Source organism: Equus asinus, chromosome 7 (genome assembly GCF_041296235.1).
Source record: "Equus asinus isolate D_3611 breed Donkey chromosome 7, EquAss-T2T_v2, whole genome shotgun sequence".
Taxonomy (NCBI): Eukaryota; Metazoa; Chordata; class Mammalia; order Perissodactyla; family Equidae; genus Equus; species Equus asinus.
In genome coordinates, this window is record NC_091796.1 from 25639759 (window position 1) to 25658171 (window position 18413).

The 18413-nt window shown below is 45.9% G+C and overlaps 1 protein-coding gene across 1 annotated transcript in view; it reads left to right on the top strand.

Moving 5' to 3' along the window:
• MYO5B (myosin VB) overlaps positions 1-18413 on the top strand; it is a 347774-nt gene that overhangs the window by 218744 nt on the left and 110617 nt on the right. The window contains exons 11-12 of the mRNA XM_044774721.2: positions 9854-9935; positions 10462-10602. Of these exons, the coding sequence (XP_044630656.2) occupies positions 9854-9935; positions 10462-10602 (223 nt within the window). The remainder of the gene's footprint in view (positions 1-9853; positions 9936-10461; positions 10603-18413) is intronic.

Below are 18413 nucleotides of genomic sequence, written 5' to 3' on the forward strand. Positions count from 1 at the left end.
AACAGCTGCCTGTGGGCTGATGAACTGGGGCTCACCTTATGTTGAGGCTGTAGTAAAGGAAAATCTCTAGAAGCAGCCACTTCCCCATACAAAGATAGGCTGTCCTGCTTGCATCTCTGATGCTCTTGGTCATCATTGGGGTTTCACATCAAACCATGTTGCATGCTGTGGGAAGAAGACAACGCTTGATTTCTGGCATCACCAAGGCCTCTGGAACATGCTAAAGAGTTAAGTTATGTGCACAAGCTACATACTACAAGAGGCAACAGAAGCAACCGTAGCAGGGTCAGTCTGAGGGTTTGGACTCAGTGCTGCATGAGTTTCAAGCGTGCAGGAGAAGGCATGTCTGTTGGCAGTGTCAGGGAAAGCTTTATGTGGAAAGTGAGCTTTGAACTGGATCTTTTAAAGGGAGGCGGTATGGGAGGTGGGGGAGGCACCTTTGGGGAGAGAAGCACAGTCAAAACTGCAAGAAAAAGCCAAGTGTGAAAGGAAACCTCCTAGGTGATGAGAAACAAACAGTGGGGAGTCACCCGAGTGGGAGGAGGAGAATGTATCCTCCTCAAGGCCTTAGCCCAGTGACGGGGCAGGCCACTGCTCCCTCTGGTCAGTTGAGTGCCTACTTTGTGCTCAGCCCTTCTAGCTGCTCTGGAGAGAGCATAGAACAGCCTGTGCTCCCTGGGAACGTACTGCCTAGCTGTCAGTAATTACTTCTGTATTGTTCTTCCCTTTGCTCTGAGTATTTTCAGGCCATTGGGGAGAAACTCAGGCTGCTGCACCTGATCCAATTCCCTTAATCTACTTGGACAAGAATCTACTTTTACTGAGGTTTTGATTTGGGAAGATTAACCTGCAGACTCGCTGTTAATAGCATGTGAAAATGTTATGACTTCAGTGCTGATATGTGAAATATCCTGCCTCAGTCTGTTATAGTCACATACTGTCTTAGCAGGGCCTTGAGTCTAAAGAGGCGGCTTCCTCCCTTCCCAGGGATCCCCAGTGAAAGGCGTTGCTCATTGATGGGGGGCCTCTGTGAGTAGGGCTCCTAGTGCTGTTGAGTCTGGAGATGTCAGCTGGGCTTATGCAAGCTGAGATTTTTGTGCTTAAAGTTGCCATTTAATTTTTATAATTGAGTTTATTTTCTCTACGTTCCTGTGATTCCCTAAAGGGGAGAAATAGACTGCAGGGAAGACCTGTCTGTGGTTTGAAAGGTAGACTTGTCCATGAATGGATGGAGATCCTGAGGACTCTGCCTCCTGTTTTTGGTACCAACTCCTGACCTGTGCATTTCAAAGTGTCCCTGGGTTCCTTTGAGAACATCTGACAGCTTTCTAGTGAGGGCAGGTCCCATCAAAGGGCGAATCAGCATGGGGCCACAGACCAGCACTCTTGGGAATTTCCTACCTTTTGTGCTTCCTTCCAGGCCTGCTATGCCATTTTCTTCCTTTCTCCCCACCCTCCTCTCCGAGGGAGGTTTGCCTTAGCTAACATCTGCCACCAATCCTCCTCTTTTTGCTGAGGAAGATTGGCCCTGTGCCCAAGATTGGCACCATCTGTGCCCATCTTCCTCTACTTTATGTATGGCACACCTGCCACAGCATGGCTTGATAAGCGGTACATAGGTCCGTGCCCAGGATCCGAACCAGCAAACCCCTGGCTGTGGAAGCAGAGCGCATGAAACTAACTGCTACACCACTGACCCAGCTCCACTTTCTCTTTTTTTAATCCTTGTTCTTTCTCAGAAGCTAATGTACTTTTTCAAACTGTCATGAGGTGGTCACATTTAAAAAGTAACTCACTCTCCTCTGGAGAGAGGAATGTCATGCGTGGTTCCTTCTCCATGCGCCACCTGCAGGGCCCAGTTCGCACCCTACGGGCAGAGCTCAAGACAACATTTTAGATACGAGGTTGGTCCAGAGTTCACAAGCTGGCTGGCTGTCTGGGCCATTTGTTGCCGAGAAAGCACTTAGAGACATTCCCAGAACGTAACATATGCATGCTCCTCAACAGTTCTGGTCTGCTGAGAAATTATTGTATAAATTTGTGCTGGCCTAGGTGCTCTTCTCTGATCAGAGGAGATTAAAACCCAAAACTTCACCACAGGAAAGCAGGTGACTTGAATCTGGAAGTGCTGTTTCTGATCCATCAGGTCAGTGATCTCGTTTATTACTCTAGGAGAAAAGGGCATTTGGTGGAAATCTAGGATGACTTGTGTGAGCTACTTACTGTCATCTGCTTTTCCCAATCATGGTGTCTTTCTGCCTTATTTCCTGTGGACTTCAGACACCTTCCAGAAACCTGCCAAATCTCTTTTTTTGGTGTGGTCCTCCCACAGTTATCTGGAAGTGGGTATCACACTTGATACTCCACCTCTCTAATCACCTCCCTCCCATTTCAAACTAATTCCTGCCTTTAGGGTTCATTTATGATATAACTGTATAAAGAGCATTTCGTCCTCCGTGGCATCAGAAAATTCCAGCATTATGTTTTGGTTTTTGAGATTTCTACCCAAATCCCTGACCACCAAACACTGGAGAGGGGGAAGGGGCCTATCCATTACCTCGCTTGTCGTTTCTCAGCCCTACTATGGGGATGCATTGGTGCACATAGAAGACACCCTTGGGATGACCTGATGTCTTTGATTTTCTTACCCTTCTTTGTCACTTGTGAGCAAAAGAGTGGCGTATGGAAGCTGGAGAGAATGAGAAGGATGGTGGAGATGTGCTTCTGAATACACTAAACCCCATTCTTTAAGACGGAAGGAATAAGGAGTTGGCTCCATCTTTAAATTAGGTCAGAAAGGCCCAAAGCTAGCATATAAGAGTGGAATTGCCACCCCCAACCCCACCCCCCGCCAAGTAGGCACTAGTTACTTCAACTGGGGTAACTGTCCCCAGACGAACTGTAGCGCCTATCTAGGGCATTATTGGCCCACCAGCCAAGTTCATTCTAGAGACACCTCAAAAGAGTTCTGTAGTGTAGAAGCCACTCCAGATTTTTTCTGTAAATGTTGAAAATGTTACTATAGAATCAGCCAGAGTGAATAAGCATTCACTTCTGTATATATAAGCAAGCACTGCACGAGCTAGCGTCATATACACGTATCTCCCTTATGATGTTCTAACTGGTAGATAGTTCAGACAGTAGATAAGGCTGTGAACTCCTAAATAAATTGTATCAGCCACAGCTGCCTCCATCACAACCATGGTGAGGCCCTTCCCCCAGGCTCTCCTGAGCATCCCCAGACACCCATTGTCCTGGTAGAAAGATGGCTTCCCTACATCTTATTCCCCTACCCCAGCTCCAAAAGAGTGCAATGAAGAAATACCCAGAGCAATTAGCCAACCCAAGCCAAGCTCTTTTCCTTAACTAAGGATCTGTGAAGCTGTCTGCAGGGTACTTCTTACTAGGCAGGGGATGGAAATTAATAGGAGAGAGCCAGGCAGCTATTGGCCGGGGTTTCCTTTTCATGTTGCACTAACCAACATTTGCCTCTACAGGCTTGATTAATTGCACCCTTAATCCTTTATTCCTCTCCCTTCCTCTCCTCAAGGCAATAAAAAATAAATGCCTTCAATTTGGGAAAAATACACATTTATTTGTCTTTGACTTTAACCTTCAAAATGCCAACATAGTGGGGGGTTTTGGCTATGGCCAGCCCCTTCTTGATGAGAACTGTTGGCCTAGGAGACTTCTGGAGCAAGGCGGGTAGACATTTGGGCCCCAGGAAGAAGGAAATGGGATTTGCTGGGATTTTGTATCCTCCTCAGCCCTGTGTTACTTTCTGTCTCTTGTGATACTTCCTAACTTTAAATTAGCATCCAACTCTATTCATTGCTTTTTAATGATGTGTTTTTTAAATCGTGATAAAATAACATAAAATTTACCGTTTCTAAGTGTACAGTTCAGTGTGTTAAGAATGTTCACATTGTTGTACAACAGATGTCCAGAGCTTTTTCACCTTTGAAAACTGAAACTCTATAGCCATTGAACTACTCCCGTTTTCCCTCCCCCCAGCCCCTGGTGACCGCTGTTCTGCTTTCTGCTTCTATGAGTTTGACTACTTTAGATACCTCATGTAAGTGGAGTCACAGTATTTGTCTTCTTGTGACTTGCTTATTTCACAATGTCCTCCAGGTTCATCCATGTTGTGGCATGTGACAGGATTTCCTTCTTTGCTAAAGCTCAATAATGTTCCATTGTATGTATTTACCACGTTTTGTTTATCCATTCGTCCTTGGATATGGGCTGCTTCTACCTCTCGGCTATTGTGAGTAATGCTACTATGAACAAGGGTAAACAAATATCTCTTCCTTTAATTCTTTTGGGTATATACCCAGAAGTGAGATTGCTGGGTCATATGGTAATTTTATTTTCAATTTTTTAAGGAACCTCCATGTTGTTTTCATAGTGACTGCACCACTTTACATTCCTACCAATAGTGCACAAGGGTTCTAATTTCTCCACATCCTTGCCAACACTTACTATTTTCTGTTTTTCTGGTAGTAGTCAGTCTAATAGGTATAAAGTGATATCTCATCATGGTTCTGATTTGTGTTTCTCTAATGGTTAGTGATGTTGATTATCTTTTCATATGCTTCTTGGCCATTCATATATCTTTGTTTGGAGAAATGTTCAAGTTCCTTGCCCATTTTTTAATCAAGTTATTTGTTTTCTATTGTTGAGTTGTAGGAGTTATTTATATGTTCTGGATATTAACCCCTTATCAGAAATATGATTTGCTAATATCTTCTACTGTTCCGTGGGCTGGCTTTAATGACACACTGTTTGCCTTCATCATTTTGATGGAAATTATTTGTTTCTTTGTTTTGTTTTCTTGGTCTCACTTTTCAAAATAGACTTACAGATAACTTCATAGTCTCAATTTATTTGTTCAGAGAGGACTACCCAGCTCCTCTCGGACCCATATGAAAAGATTTCATGGAGAATGGAAGGTGAGAAGTAAGCAATTGCATTTATCCTCCAGCCTGTGCACAGTGGCCCAGCCCTGGCAGCCCAGAAGATCCCTGGACATGTCGTCTTCAGGATGGACGTGCATAGCTGAACCCACTGTTCTCAGATCTAGCAAATCACCCTAAGCCATTAGCTTCACCCTGGAATCTGTCTCCGCAGAGAGCCTTGTAACTCAGAGTGCTCTGAAGTCAAGCTCAGCCTTCCAGAATTGCTCTGACACAGCCCTCTGGAGTGTGCCTGGAGCCAGACACCCCTAAGTACTTCTAAGGTTCACATAAAGTCCCATTCTCTCTGTCCATGCCAGCACGCCACCTTCATAAACTCACTCTAAAAACCTATAACACATAAAATCTCTTCCATGGGAGGTTTCATATTCTGGTTTTCTGTCATCTTCCCAGTAGCTCTTTTGGGCAGAGACTATGACTTGCTCTTATTTGCAGCCTTCACAATTCTTGGGGCAGTTGGCTGATGGATTGGGAGAGGATTATCATATGGTGGGCATTTTCCTGTCCCACATTGGAATTTCAGGCATGAAGTGGATCTAGGAATTGGAGCACGTGAAAACTGAATGGACTTGGGTCCTTAGATTCCAGAAGGATAACTGCTCTTGGCCTCAGACTATAGGCAGTGCCTAGGACTGTGATCTCCTTGAAGGACAAGTCCTGTGTTGGGGACGTCTAGACACAGAGAGAAGCACATGAGCAGAATTCAAGTCCTGCCGTTCTCAAGTGTGGCCAGCATCCTAAATTGTTTAGTAAAGAAATCAGAAGGGTTGACCTCCCTAACAGACCATAAGGTGCCCTTGTGAGATTTCACGGTCTTCAGGAAGGAAAGAGACCTTGAGAGGACTTGTTTGACTTTTAGTAATCATTTCCTAGAAGCTCTGCTCTATATCTGCCCTATATCCCATATCTTTTCATTCAACCTTTGGTAGAATGGTAGAGAGTGGTCTTTGTATGATAGACGAGGCTGAACTAAGAAATTCCAGTTCCTTTGACCCATGCTCCAGGGGAAGAATTGTTGCCCAACCTTCAAAGCATCTCATTGCCTCTTTGCTCTGGAGCCAGAGGTTCATGGAGATTAATAATTAACTCAAAGTGACTGGTTGACTTCTTTTTATTGCAGTTTCACTTTCTAGCAGACATTACCTTATTTTTAGAGGCATTTGTGACCCTTACCACACCCTGAACTTGGGGTTGAGTGAGAAGGAAGTTGTGTTCTTTTTTACGACATGCTGAAGATAGGAGGAAATTGAAGTAGGGGTGACAGTTGTATACCACAAGTACAGATCTCAGGTCACAGCATCAAATCTTCTACGTTTTGACCTTCCTCCTACCCAAGGATTCTGGTCTAAATATTCTCAACATTAATTTTACAGGAGAAATCTAATTCTCTCTAGTATATAAATTTCTTTCTGATGTTTTAATGTTGTGAACTATAAATTGATCCATTGTGTTTATTTTTAAAAGTCATCTCTGTTGATGGGAAGAATAACTACAAATATAATTCCACTGTAGAGGAGAAGTTGCCCTATCTTCCTGCCTGTGGTTTTCTGAGGTCAGTCATCTTAGACGTTTTGCAAGCTACCCAAACCCCTCATTCATCTCTGGTCCTCCGGCATTTCAGTAATTACACTAGATGGCAGAGGAATTGTTACCAGATAATATCTTGGAAATAGGGAAATTATGAGCTAATTTCAGTCCATCTCAAATTAATGAGAATGTTCTTTGTGGAGTGCTACCAACGTAAACCTTTAAAAAATGACAAGTGGGAGATATTTAAATCCTTTATCTGTGGAGCTCGGTACAAGCTCTGCCAGCATACCCAATTGCTATTATCTGGCCAATTGCTAGGTTGACTCTTTTATCTTCCTTCTAGGTTTTATTAATTAAATTTCCTCTGGCTGTTGTCAGCAACCTCTCTTGTGGTGCGATGGGGGGAGGAGGAGGAAATGAGGTTCTGAGTGATGTACCCCCATCTATAGGGCCGTCATCTGGGCTGGAAGGGACCCAGTCTGGCAGACACGGTTCCTCTTTCCTGCGTTGTCTGGAGTACAGCTCCAGCTTGGACCTGGAATCTTTGATCTCGTTTTATTAACCTCGAATTATTTCCTACGTGGGCATGACCAAAGCTGTTCTTTAATGTGGTTGTCTCCGAGCAGTTGGCTCCTTTGATCTCAATGATTTCTCACTTCTCCACGTCTTATTCCTTGGTTGGGGAGGTGGGTGCAGAGGAGGAGGAGAAGTCTGATGTTTTCTGGGTGCTGACCCGGGGTGCCTGATGCATGTGTTTTCCCTCTGCATAAGGGGCCCTTTCTCCACCACCACCGTCCCCAGCCCCCACCAGGGGCAGCTCCAACATTTCTGTTTGGGAGTGAAAGTTGAGTACAATCTATTTGGAAGGGCTGGCATCAGTCTATTTAAGACTGAGAAAACTCACTTGGCCATATTGAAGACTGAAAGGGGTGAAGATTGAGGTTATGGTGAAGGCCGAAGCCTGTGCCCCAGCCCCAGGTGCCTCATTGATACTGCCACTCTCCCACCCTCCATGTGCTCACATACCTCCTCTTCTGGGAGGTTTTCCTCCTTGTTACAGCACTTCCAAGTCACCTCTTCCTCCTTTTCTTAATGAAATTTACTCCTCTCTGACTTAAAAATGCAGTCTCAGAAATCAGACTCTCTGGGTTCAAATACTGGTTCTTCTGCCTACTGACTCTGACTTTGCGCACCCCATACCTTAATTTCTTCAACTGTATGATGGGATTAATAACAAACCCTAACTCTTCTTGGTTGGTGTGGGCATTAAATGAGTGAGAGCTCATGAAGCACTTGGGGCCTGGGGCCCTGCCAGCTCATTCAGCCCATTGTGTGAATGAAAGAAAGGCATCTCTTCCTCCTAGATTTCTGCCCCTTCTTACTGCCCTGGCCTGATGACATTGCTCAGGGTGTAAGTCGCCCCACTGGTTTGTAGCTAACGCTGCTGATGCTGTTATAATGTTCCCAGCTTGGTGAGCGACCACATCCATTGGTTGTACAAATGAGTCTCATCTGCGCCCCCTGTTGGTTATTTGAAATCAGTCCTTTCCTTTCCACCTTCCTTAATGTCTTCTGAACCTTTCAAATACTTGGCCACCACCAGCGTGTCATGCCCTGATTGGATCTTGCCTGGGTTATTACTCCGCTAATAATTGACTTACTCAACTTCCTGCCTTCAGTCTTGCACATCTTCCTGCAAACAATTTTCTTCCACCTTCCTGCCAGTTTCTAAGATGAAAATCTGATTGTCATTTCTTATTTTAAAATCCTTCAAATTCTCCCTATTGCCCCTGGTAAAATCCCTCTGTGTGTCATACAAGGCCAGCAGGCAGGACCCCTGCCTGGCTCTACAATGCCGTGTCTCATCTCTACTCATCCTCCTCTCTGCAGACTCCACCCCACCCCTACCCTGCAGTGATGAAGCCATATTGAAAACATTTGAATTGAGCAATGAATGAATGCGATGATGTTCTAATGTATGAAGAGCTCACATAAGTCCATTTTTAAAGTTAAAATCCAATAAATACTTTACCAACCATCACAGACAATTCACAAAGTACAGATGACTAGTATGTACATACAGAAAAATGTTGAACTCTATCAATGATCAAAGAAATGGAATGCAAACAAAAACATTTTTCATGTACTAAGTAACCAAAGATTTTAAAAGTTAATCTACACTGTTGACCAAAGAGCTGTGATGCATTAATACTCCTAGTAAGGGGCAAGGGGGACTGACCTGGATGAAGCACAAGGGGACTTTTTGGGGTGATAAAAATGTTCTATATCTAGATTGTGAGGCTGGTCGCACACTGAATAATATTTGTCAAAAACTTATCAAAATATGCCCTTAAAATTGGTGTATCTTATTGTGTATAAATTTTAACTCAAGCATGAATTTTTTAAAAAAACGTATTAGCCAGTATTAGAAAAAGGTACTTTCATACATTGGGAGGCATGAGTGAAGGTGGGCTGATAACATAAATTGGTTCTATCTTTCTGGAAGTTAATTTGCCTCTACCATTTAAGAAAACAAACTCTGACATGGTGATGCTCCATCTAGAACAGCATCCTAAGAAAAGAATCATGAATTCAAACCTGTATATACAATATTTGTGACAGCATTGATAGCAGCTGAAAACTGGAACAAGAACCAAATTGTCCTGCAAGAGAAGGATGGGTTAAATTATGATTCATCTGCCTGGAGGCCACTGCTAGCCCAGGAGGGACCTTTGTGTGAACTAGAAAAAGGCATTCCTCCAGGCTTGAGGGGGCACCAGCTAATTCACCCCTACTTGTCCCCTCACCTGGGCACCTTGTGCAAACTCCAGGCCTAGGGCATCATCTCTGCCTCATCAGCCATTATGGGTCAGACATTAAAACTGATGCGTTTGAAGAACAAATGGCATGGGGAAATGTTAAATAACAAATGCAATGTTAAATGACAAAAATAGGTATAATTTCACATATAATTCTAATTTTGTTTAAAAATGTGAAATCACCAAAAAGAAACCTACCAAAATGTAACTGGTAGTCAATGAGCGATTACATCATTGGTGACTTTCTGTTTTTCACACCTGCCTTTTCTAAATTTTCCTACTATCAGTCCTTTTTCTAATTATGAAAATGGATATTGCATTCCTACTCTCCTAATTTAATAGGGCTCTCTGTTGGGCCTTGCAACAGTGTTCTCTTTGGGCACAAGAGCAGAAAATAGGACTTGTGTGCCGGAGTTAAGGGTGGAACTGGATGGGAGAGGATGAGGGCAGCCTTGGTGAAGTCCCAGTGATTCCTTCAGTAAAAGGCCGTGTCTCTTAACTTTGTCCTCTCCTCTTTCTGTTCCGCAGGTTTGAGACGTTTGAGGTGAACAGCTTTGAGCAGTTTTGTATCAACTATGCGAATGAGAAGCTCCAGCAGCAGTTCAACTCGGTAGGCTTGGTTTCTGGACCCAGAGATGTTGGGGTGGGGATCCTCTCTCTCTTCCAGGGGGGACATCCCACACTACTTCTCTTCCATCCAGGGTCAGTGTGCTCTAGCTCTGCCCTGACCTTCCCCTGATTTCCTGGTGGTGCCCCAGCTTTAGGCAGGTGCTCCCCACTGCTCAGGAGGAGATTTGAATTGGGGCAACTGGATTGAGGGGGTAAAAGATCCTCTTCTTATCTTTGACTCCCACTCCTCCTGAGCCTGGCCTTTTGGCGTATTTGAGCAATTCCCAGCCAGATGTGAGGTTTCTTGTGTGTGGTTGGGATATGACAATGCAGGTGATTATTAGAATGAGGATCACCTAACCAAGCTTTTCTTTACTATAGTCATGACTGTAACTTTGTGCCCAAACCTTTTCTGGTGGATATGCACCATCCTCCAGGACTCAGAACTCTTGTGGTCAAAGCTCGGGAGATCAGAGTTAAAGTGTGTCTGCAGTTTACTAACCTTGACCTCTCACTTCTTACCCTAGCATGTATTCAAACTGGAGCAAGAGGAGTACATGAAGGAGCAGATCCCTTGGACCTTGATTGATTTTTATGATAACCAACCTTGTATCGACCTCATAGAAGCTAAGCTGGGCATCTTGGACCTGTTGGATGAAGAATGTAAGGTAAAACTGATGATGCTATCGTTGAATTAGTTCAATTCTAGGCTTGGGGTGTGGGTCAGAGGACAGCTGTGTGGTGCATAGGAACATGTGAGATCTCAAAAAAGCTGGAATTTCATCTGTGATTAGCTGGCCTTTAGTGTGCTGGGAAAAGCATTGGTGTCCATTCTGCATACTAGAAAGTACTAGAAGGTAACACATTGAGCATGATTGACAGGTATTGCTACCTTGATGATCATGTGCCTCTTTTGGTAGAGACTTTTGGTAGTATGGAGTGGCATGTTGTGATGGTGGTATGGATGTGGTGCCCCAGATATCCTAGGTGCTGAGAGAAGGACCCCAACATCCAGACAGGCATCCCCAGACAGTGAGGGCTCAAGAGCTCAACATCGTCTTTGTCATGCCGGATGGCTTGTGAGTGCTAGAACTACATGGCTTGGTGGCAGGTTAGATCCCTAGATTTTCCCCCATGTAGCTTTTTGTGGACTCTACCTGATATGACAGGAGAGGTCCTGAATGGCCAGCATGGAGAGAACTAGGCAGCCTTGGGAATAAGGGTCGGGGAGATCTGGATGTTATCAATCACCTAACTTTGGCCTTTGGTTTCCTGCCCTACGAATTGGTGGGGGTTGGATCTGATGATCTTCAACATTTCTCCCAGTTTGTTGGTTGGTGATAGGGAGGTAAATGTGTACCAACTCCTCCAGTGATGGGAACTCTAATCAAAAGTTGTAGAAAGCACATGATTCTTTGTATTAAAAGGGGGGAAACCCATTGCTTTTACTTTCTGGTCTCCGACGTCTTGCCTGTAAGGGATAGAGAGTGCCCTGATGGTTTGGGAGGAGCAGATGTTCCTTTCCAGAAGGACTATCCGAATCTCATTGCCTTTGAAAATGAAAAGGAACAGTTAATGAAACCATAGAAGACAGTGAAAATACATTGAAATCCACAGCACATTTTTATCTAACGGTTTTCAGCGCTTCTTCAGAGCTGCGGACTTTGTCTGGAGTCAGATCCAGGAAGAGGCAGGCGGGTGTGTGCCTAGGCTTCTTCCACCTGCGAGGTTTCAGTAGAGGTGACAGGACAGATGTCCCTGCTCAAGCAGCACTGGCTAAATGACTGAAGTCATAGCCCAGGCCCTCCAGTCTCCCCTGCTGGTGTTCACCATTCCCTCCCTCCCTTGCTTTAGCATCCATGCCAACAGCTCCCTTCTGACGCCCAGCCAGAACGTGCTCCTCTCCCCTAGTCTCTTGTGATCCTGTCCGTAAGCATCTCCTCCTGCTCCACGTCCCCAAACCCAAAGGCAACACAATGTCCTTCTGTCCAACCCAGGCCTCTGGGCTGCTAAGCCAGTTTAGCTCCCCCAGGCCCGGGCCCCAGGAGGACTCCAGCTCTTCACTCCCCTACCCATGGTGAAGCCAAAGTCATACATAGCCCAAGGAGCACATGAGGCAGACGGTCTGTCTTGCACTGCTCTACCTGGTTCTGTGATGAAGTGCTAACCATAACAGAAGCCATAACCCCAGGGTCATGGCCTCTGCTTTCACGTTTGCACACACCTCTCATAAAAACACCTAAATCCTTCAGGGTGATTGATTCTGTGAATTGAGTAGCTGCCTAATTGATTTCCAGTGAATTATCCTACCTTTAGTAGGCAAACTAGGGCCACTTGTGGGTTTTCTTTGGCTTGTGGTTTGACATTCTCAGAGGTACCACTACCCAAGGGAACATGTCATATGAATGTCGAGTCACAGTGATGAGAACACTGGTCCCAATGCACGAGTGCAGAGACCTCAAACTACTGTCCGGAGGATGGGAGACAAGCCACTGAGGGGAAACCTGGAGCAGTGCGGGGCTGGGGAGCAGGTGGTCACAGGAGTGGTGGGAGAGCACTTATCAGGGTGGCAGAAAAGGAAGCAGCGCTCTGCGGGGAGACCCAAGATGCAAATATTCAGCATTTATGAAAGTAACTTCCCCAGATCCCTCGACTTTGCAGCCTTGGGTCGTCCCAGTGTGATAGGGCCCCCGACTGTCCTGCTCTCAGTCTCCTCCTGAGTGCACACCGCCTGGGGCTTCCTGTTAGAGACTGTTTTACTTTTGAGAAGCTAAGGGAAAGTAAACTCTAGCTTGTGCCTATGTTGGTGATCTCTGTCTTATGCTCTGTGGAGCCTTCTCTTTGGGTCAGATTGGTAAAATTAGGTGATTTAAGTTGAAGACTGTATCCAGCTCAAGTTCCTGCCACTGCAATCCATCAGGCACCCAGAACCTGCTGTCTGTCTGGTCTTGGCCGGGGGAGACCCTCAGGAGAGGAGGAAGGGATCTCCCTGCCTGCCAGCAAAGGGGGAAGAAGAACAGGGATGGTACTCAGGAGGAGTTTGGCCTGAGGGAGTGGGAGTGGGTTGGGGGAGGGCTCTGGGCAGGGACCAGGACTGTGTTTGGAGGTCAGGGTCCCTGAGTAGGCTGGAAGTGGCATAGGTCACAGCCCAAGGGCAGTAGAGTGACAGCTAAAGAACATCGAGGCCAGGGGACAATGACTCAGAAAGACTGCGAGGTGCACGTGGCCACTATGGTTCTCTTCCTGCTTCTCTGCCCCCGAGGCTCCTTAGAAGGGCAGGTCTGAGGAAAGCCTGGATTTCCTGCTAATCGAGCTGGTGGGGGCTTGGAGTGTTGAGATGTGGAATAGTACCATGAATGTGACAAGTTTAAACTCACTGGCAGCCGAGGCCATGAGTACAGCAGGGGAGGCAGAGATGAAGACCAAATGAAAGAATCATACAAAACCCTTTCTATCCGATTCAGTTGTTCTGGGAATTCAGAGTGATTCAGTATAAACTGATGCAGCTTCTAGTAACAGGTAGATTTTAAACCAACAGATGTTATTACATTTGTTAAAATTCATGGAACTGCACACTTAAAAAGGGTGCGTTTTACTGTATGGAAATTACACCATAATAAATTTGACTGAAACATAGGGCAGCTTGCTGCACCCTTCTGGAAGCACCCATGGCTTTGAGCCTAAGCAGGTTGGGAATTTCCATGTAGTTGGTCACAACTGGGCAACTTGGCGTCCCTCGGGAGCCATCCTGTCGGACAGTGGAGCTGTCTCAGGCCCATGCCTTTCCTCCGCTGTCGCTTGCTCTGACACACTCTGTGGGATGAGAAAGAATAATGAGATGGCACTGTGAAGAATTGTGTTCTGTGACCCCCATGTGACAGGACACAAAGCCAAATGAAGGATTAGATTCATGTTATAAAAGCTGCCATTGGGAAAATCACTTTTCCTGGAGGAGACACGCAGTGGCAGGCAGGGCCGGTGAGCTAAGATTTAAATTAGAAATATGGAGATGAGGTGGCCACGGATTGAAGCGGGCAGCACTCCGGGTCGTTCTCCCCAGAGCCTGTGGTTGGTGCCAAAAGCTGCAGAGGAGGCACGGGGACCAGAATATTGAACTGTCCAGATTCCTTCAGGTGGAAAAGCCCCTTAGCAGTCATGGATTTCTAGTCAGACCCAGGCTAGGCCACAAATGACAGCTGCTCCTCAGGAACCAAGGGGGCAGGAGAGGGTGTTTGCTTGTAGGAATGTTAATCTCCAGGCTGCTCTGAACAAAACTCTGCCTGCAGTGCTCCCTAAGGCTGCTGTGGGGGCTGCATGACAGAAGCCATATCTAAGCCATATTCAGACTGGACATTCCCTGCCTGACTCTTGGAGGAACAAACTAGTTAGCACTGATAGGATATAAGACGTCAATTCATATTTCCTTCTAAGTGACGTGTTTGCGTTTTAGCAGGAATTTTCTGAAAATGATACCTGACAGCAATTTTAGTGAATAAAAATAAAGATGGTGTCTCAGGTTGGAGAGACAGTGTTAGGTTCCCACAAAGGCAGGCCTGGACGAGGAGGGGAGAGGCGAGCTCTGCCCTGTGTGACTAGGAGTCTTTTGTGGAACCTAGCCTGAAGAGCTGACTAAGATGGACCTTCCTAATTACTGGGTATCTGTTGAGGCCATGGAAGGAAAGCTGGCTGAAGACAGTGGGGAGGTGAATGCCTTCTGTTTCCTTCTCTGGGCCCAGCCTGCTCTCAGGAGAGTTTGCTGTGTGTTAAGATCAAGGGTTCATGGTTTCTTGAGAAGTAGCCCCAGAGGTCTCCTGGTCCAATGTGTTTGTGAACAGGTTTGAAACCTGTGATAGAGGGCGGTAAACTGGTTTTCCCACACTGTTCATTCGTCACCCAACAAACCCCACATTCCTGTGTAACTGACTGACCCCTGCCCTTTGACACATTTCTGAGGAGGGGGTGACTGAGAAGAAAGAGTGTCATGGGGAAAAGCGTCCCCAAAAGAGCTGTGTAAGCAGAGAAGTCAGATGAGGGGAGGGGTATTCTGGGCAAAGGGAATGTCAGGTCTGCAGAACTTGGGGGGATCTGATTTGTCCAGGGTCTGGTGGTGGCAGGTGAGGTTGGGAAGCAGGAACCATCAGAGAATGGGAGGCTCTGCCTGCCTGGAGAAGGCATTTGGACTTGACTCTGCAGCTTCAGACGCTGGGGACGGAAGGTGTGAAGCGGGGGAGAGATGTGATCAGGTCTGGCTTACCCTTCAGCAGATCTCTCTGGCGACTGTGAAAGCTGAGGTGAAGAAGGAGACGGGAGTAGGGAGAGTAGTGGCCATGTTGCTGTGGTCGGGGCGGGAGAGGATGAAGACTTGAAGAGAGGAAGGAGGGAAGTCAGCAGCGTGAGGGCCTCAGAGGGCCGCTGCACTTGACCGCGAACTGTTGCTTAGAGCAGTTTCAAGGGCGTTGTCTGGAAGAAGCCTAGTTTCAGTAACTTGAGGAGAGACTAGGAGGTAAGGCAGTAGAGATGGCAAATTTGAATTCCCTGGTGGAGGCTTGGCTGTGAAAAGGAGAAGGTGAGAGAGGAAGGGCAGGAGAGCAAGCAGCTGAGGATTCCGAGGGAGGGAAGGTGGGTAGATCCCGCTCCCTAGGAGGAGGCAGGGGTGGGTGGCTAGGATGCCAGCCAGGAGAAGCAGCATCTGTCCCCTCTCCTGGACAAGTGAGAGGGGTAGGAGGTATTAGGGTGGCTATGGATGCAGATGAATTTCTGCATGTAGAGCAGGAATTTGAAGTTTCCTGCTTGAAAATGAGGCATCTGCTAAGTGGTGATAGAGTTAAAAGCTTGAAGAGAATGGAGGAAGAGGGCATGGCATCCTATAAACAGGGAAGAGAAATACCAGAGTGCATAGATCTGTTTGCTGAGATCAGAGACCATAAACAGATAGAGGAGTTGTCGAGGTCAACTCCCAGCTTAGATCTGGGCACAGTGTCTTAATCTGTAGGAGTGATTCCCACAGCGAACTTTGATTTTATTTTTTTGGCAGTAATACTAAATTATCAACAGAGTTGATGAAGGGAAGGGAGTCGATGCGTAATCCTAGCCAGGCACCAGCTGTGGGAAAGGACAAGATGGGTAGTTGGGTTGGTCTAGAATTGGTGTTCTGCTGAGCACGCAGAGGGGTGTTTTGTGAAGGTGGAAAAGTAAAGGCCTGGAGCTGGCATGGGGATGGCTGCCGCCTAGAGAGTTGTTAGGATACAGAGTCCTGGGGTCCCAGCTGGGCTTCTGTGATGGCAAGGAGGATCCAGAGGTGTTGATGATGGCATGGTCATTTGGGAGGTCAGCAGTGGTAGGAGACATCAGGGATTCAGGGAGCCCCCAGAGGTGTGGGATGGAACAAGATAGTGAGTGAGTGACTGGGAGGCAGTCATTGGTGGCAGTGGCCCAAGAAGACAGGGACAAGAAGCAGAGATGGAATAACTGGCTGTGGGATCCTTATCAGTCAGCTTTTGTCAGCTGTTGCATTGGGGGCAGGCTTTGGCTCCAAGTGATATCCCAGGCCAGTGATGGCAGCCGTCAGAGAGCAAGCACAATTTCTGCTCAGGATTCCAAAGAGGACCTTGGTGAAAAGTTGTCCTGGACCACAGGCTTTGTACCCCAGGCTTTTGGGGAAGAGAGGCTTAATAAGCCCAAGGACTTTCACACCCCCGACCCCATTTTTCTATTTTATTTCATTAGCAAAAAGTAAAATCAGGTTTAATATATTTTTAACAGCTTTATTGAGATATAATTAACATATTGTACAGTTCATTCATTTGGAATACACAATTCAATGGTTTGTAGTATATTCACAGAGTTAGACAACCATCGTCACTACAATCGATTTTAGAACATTTTTGTCACCCCATAAAGAAACCCATTAGTGGTCAATCTCCCTTCCTCCTCAGCCCTAGGCAACCACTAATCTACTTTCTGTCTCTATAGATTTGCCTATTCTAGACACTTCATATAGATGGGACCTTCACTTTTTGATGTGACCAGTGGCCAATACAGCGGGTCAGAGGGACTAGGCCTTGGAGGGAGAGTACCCACCTAGGTGAGGACAGAGCTGGGACCCAGGCTCCTGGTCCAGTGCCCTCTTCACATTGCATACAGAAGAGAGTAAGGATGCTTGTATGAAGTCACTTATAGATTGTTTTTTAAAGGATTCGATTCACTGCATATTTCAGGCTATACTGATAGTCACAAAACTAAATGATTTTGTCAAAATGCAAACTTTGCTTTCTTTCTCCTGTGCCTGTTTTAAATCTACTTTTACGGAAAGATTTTCGGAGATAAGTGCCTTCTGCCTGATCCTGCCTTCGTGACTGCCTTTCAGACTCTCTGTTGTCAGGCAGGAAAGCATAATAGCGAGGAGTGCGTGCTCCAGGCCAGCCTATCCTGGTTTGAACCCAGCTCTGCTACTTCCCAGCTGTGACCTTGGGCAAATCCCCTAACCTCTCCACCTCGGTTTCTTTATCTGTAAAATGTGTATAAACGTAGCACCTTCGCTCATGGGATTATCGTGAGGATTAAATGAGTTGATACTTCTAAAATGTATAGAAAGCTGCCTGGCAAATAATAAGTGCTCTGGGCATTTGCTATTAGTATTATCTAAGAATCTGAGTTGTTGTGAATTCCTGCTGGCCCTTATTTTTAGTTGAGGGTGGGGAGAGGTGAGAAGAGACCCTGACCCTTGTCAAGAAATATGTATACACATGACCTTGCTCGTTGATTCATGCCAGTCTGAATTGTGGATATGTAGGATTGAGGAGTCTTCTACTAGAAGTCCAATTTCATTGTCAAGACAAGATGATTTTGATATTGGCAAGTATAAGCACTGACCTAGGTGGGGCTTCTCCTAGTCCTGCCCCTGCTGTTCTGTCTGCCCCAGTTCTACCAGCCCCGGGTCCATTGTGTTCCTGTCCTCCAGCCTCGTCTCCTAAAAGCCCTGCCAAGCTGACCCCTCCCTTCCCACCCCACCTGGTATTTCTCAACATGGATGCTTAGAGACAAATATAAAACAGTATATATTTAAAAATGCTGAACTAAATATATTTTATTTTGTCTGCCCAACACAATTATATTTCTTGAATTTCCTATGGCATTTAGCACTGAATAGTCAGTACTAGTTACACCAAATTGAATATTGAGAAAAAATTCATTTTTCTTACAGGGTATTTGGGAAATTTTTTCTCAAGTGCATAAGCATTTTTCTTATCGGACAGATGTTAATTTATTAGACAAAGCCCTCTTTAAGTGGCTAGTGCAAGGGTCACCTTCAATCATTCCTGATCCAAAGGTACAATCTAAACTAATGAAGGACAAGTCAATTAGTGACCCATAACTGAGGAATGGGTGTGGGCAGTGGTGTTCAGTGATGACAGAGGAGGGAGCACCTTCCCATCGGAAGAGTTACCATCATCCTTGACAATTTGGTCATTACAGTCAT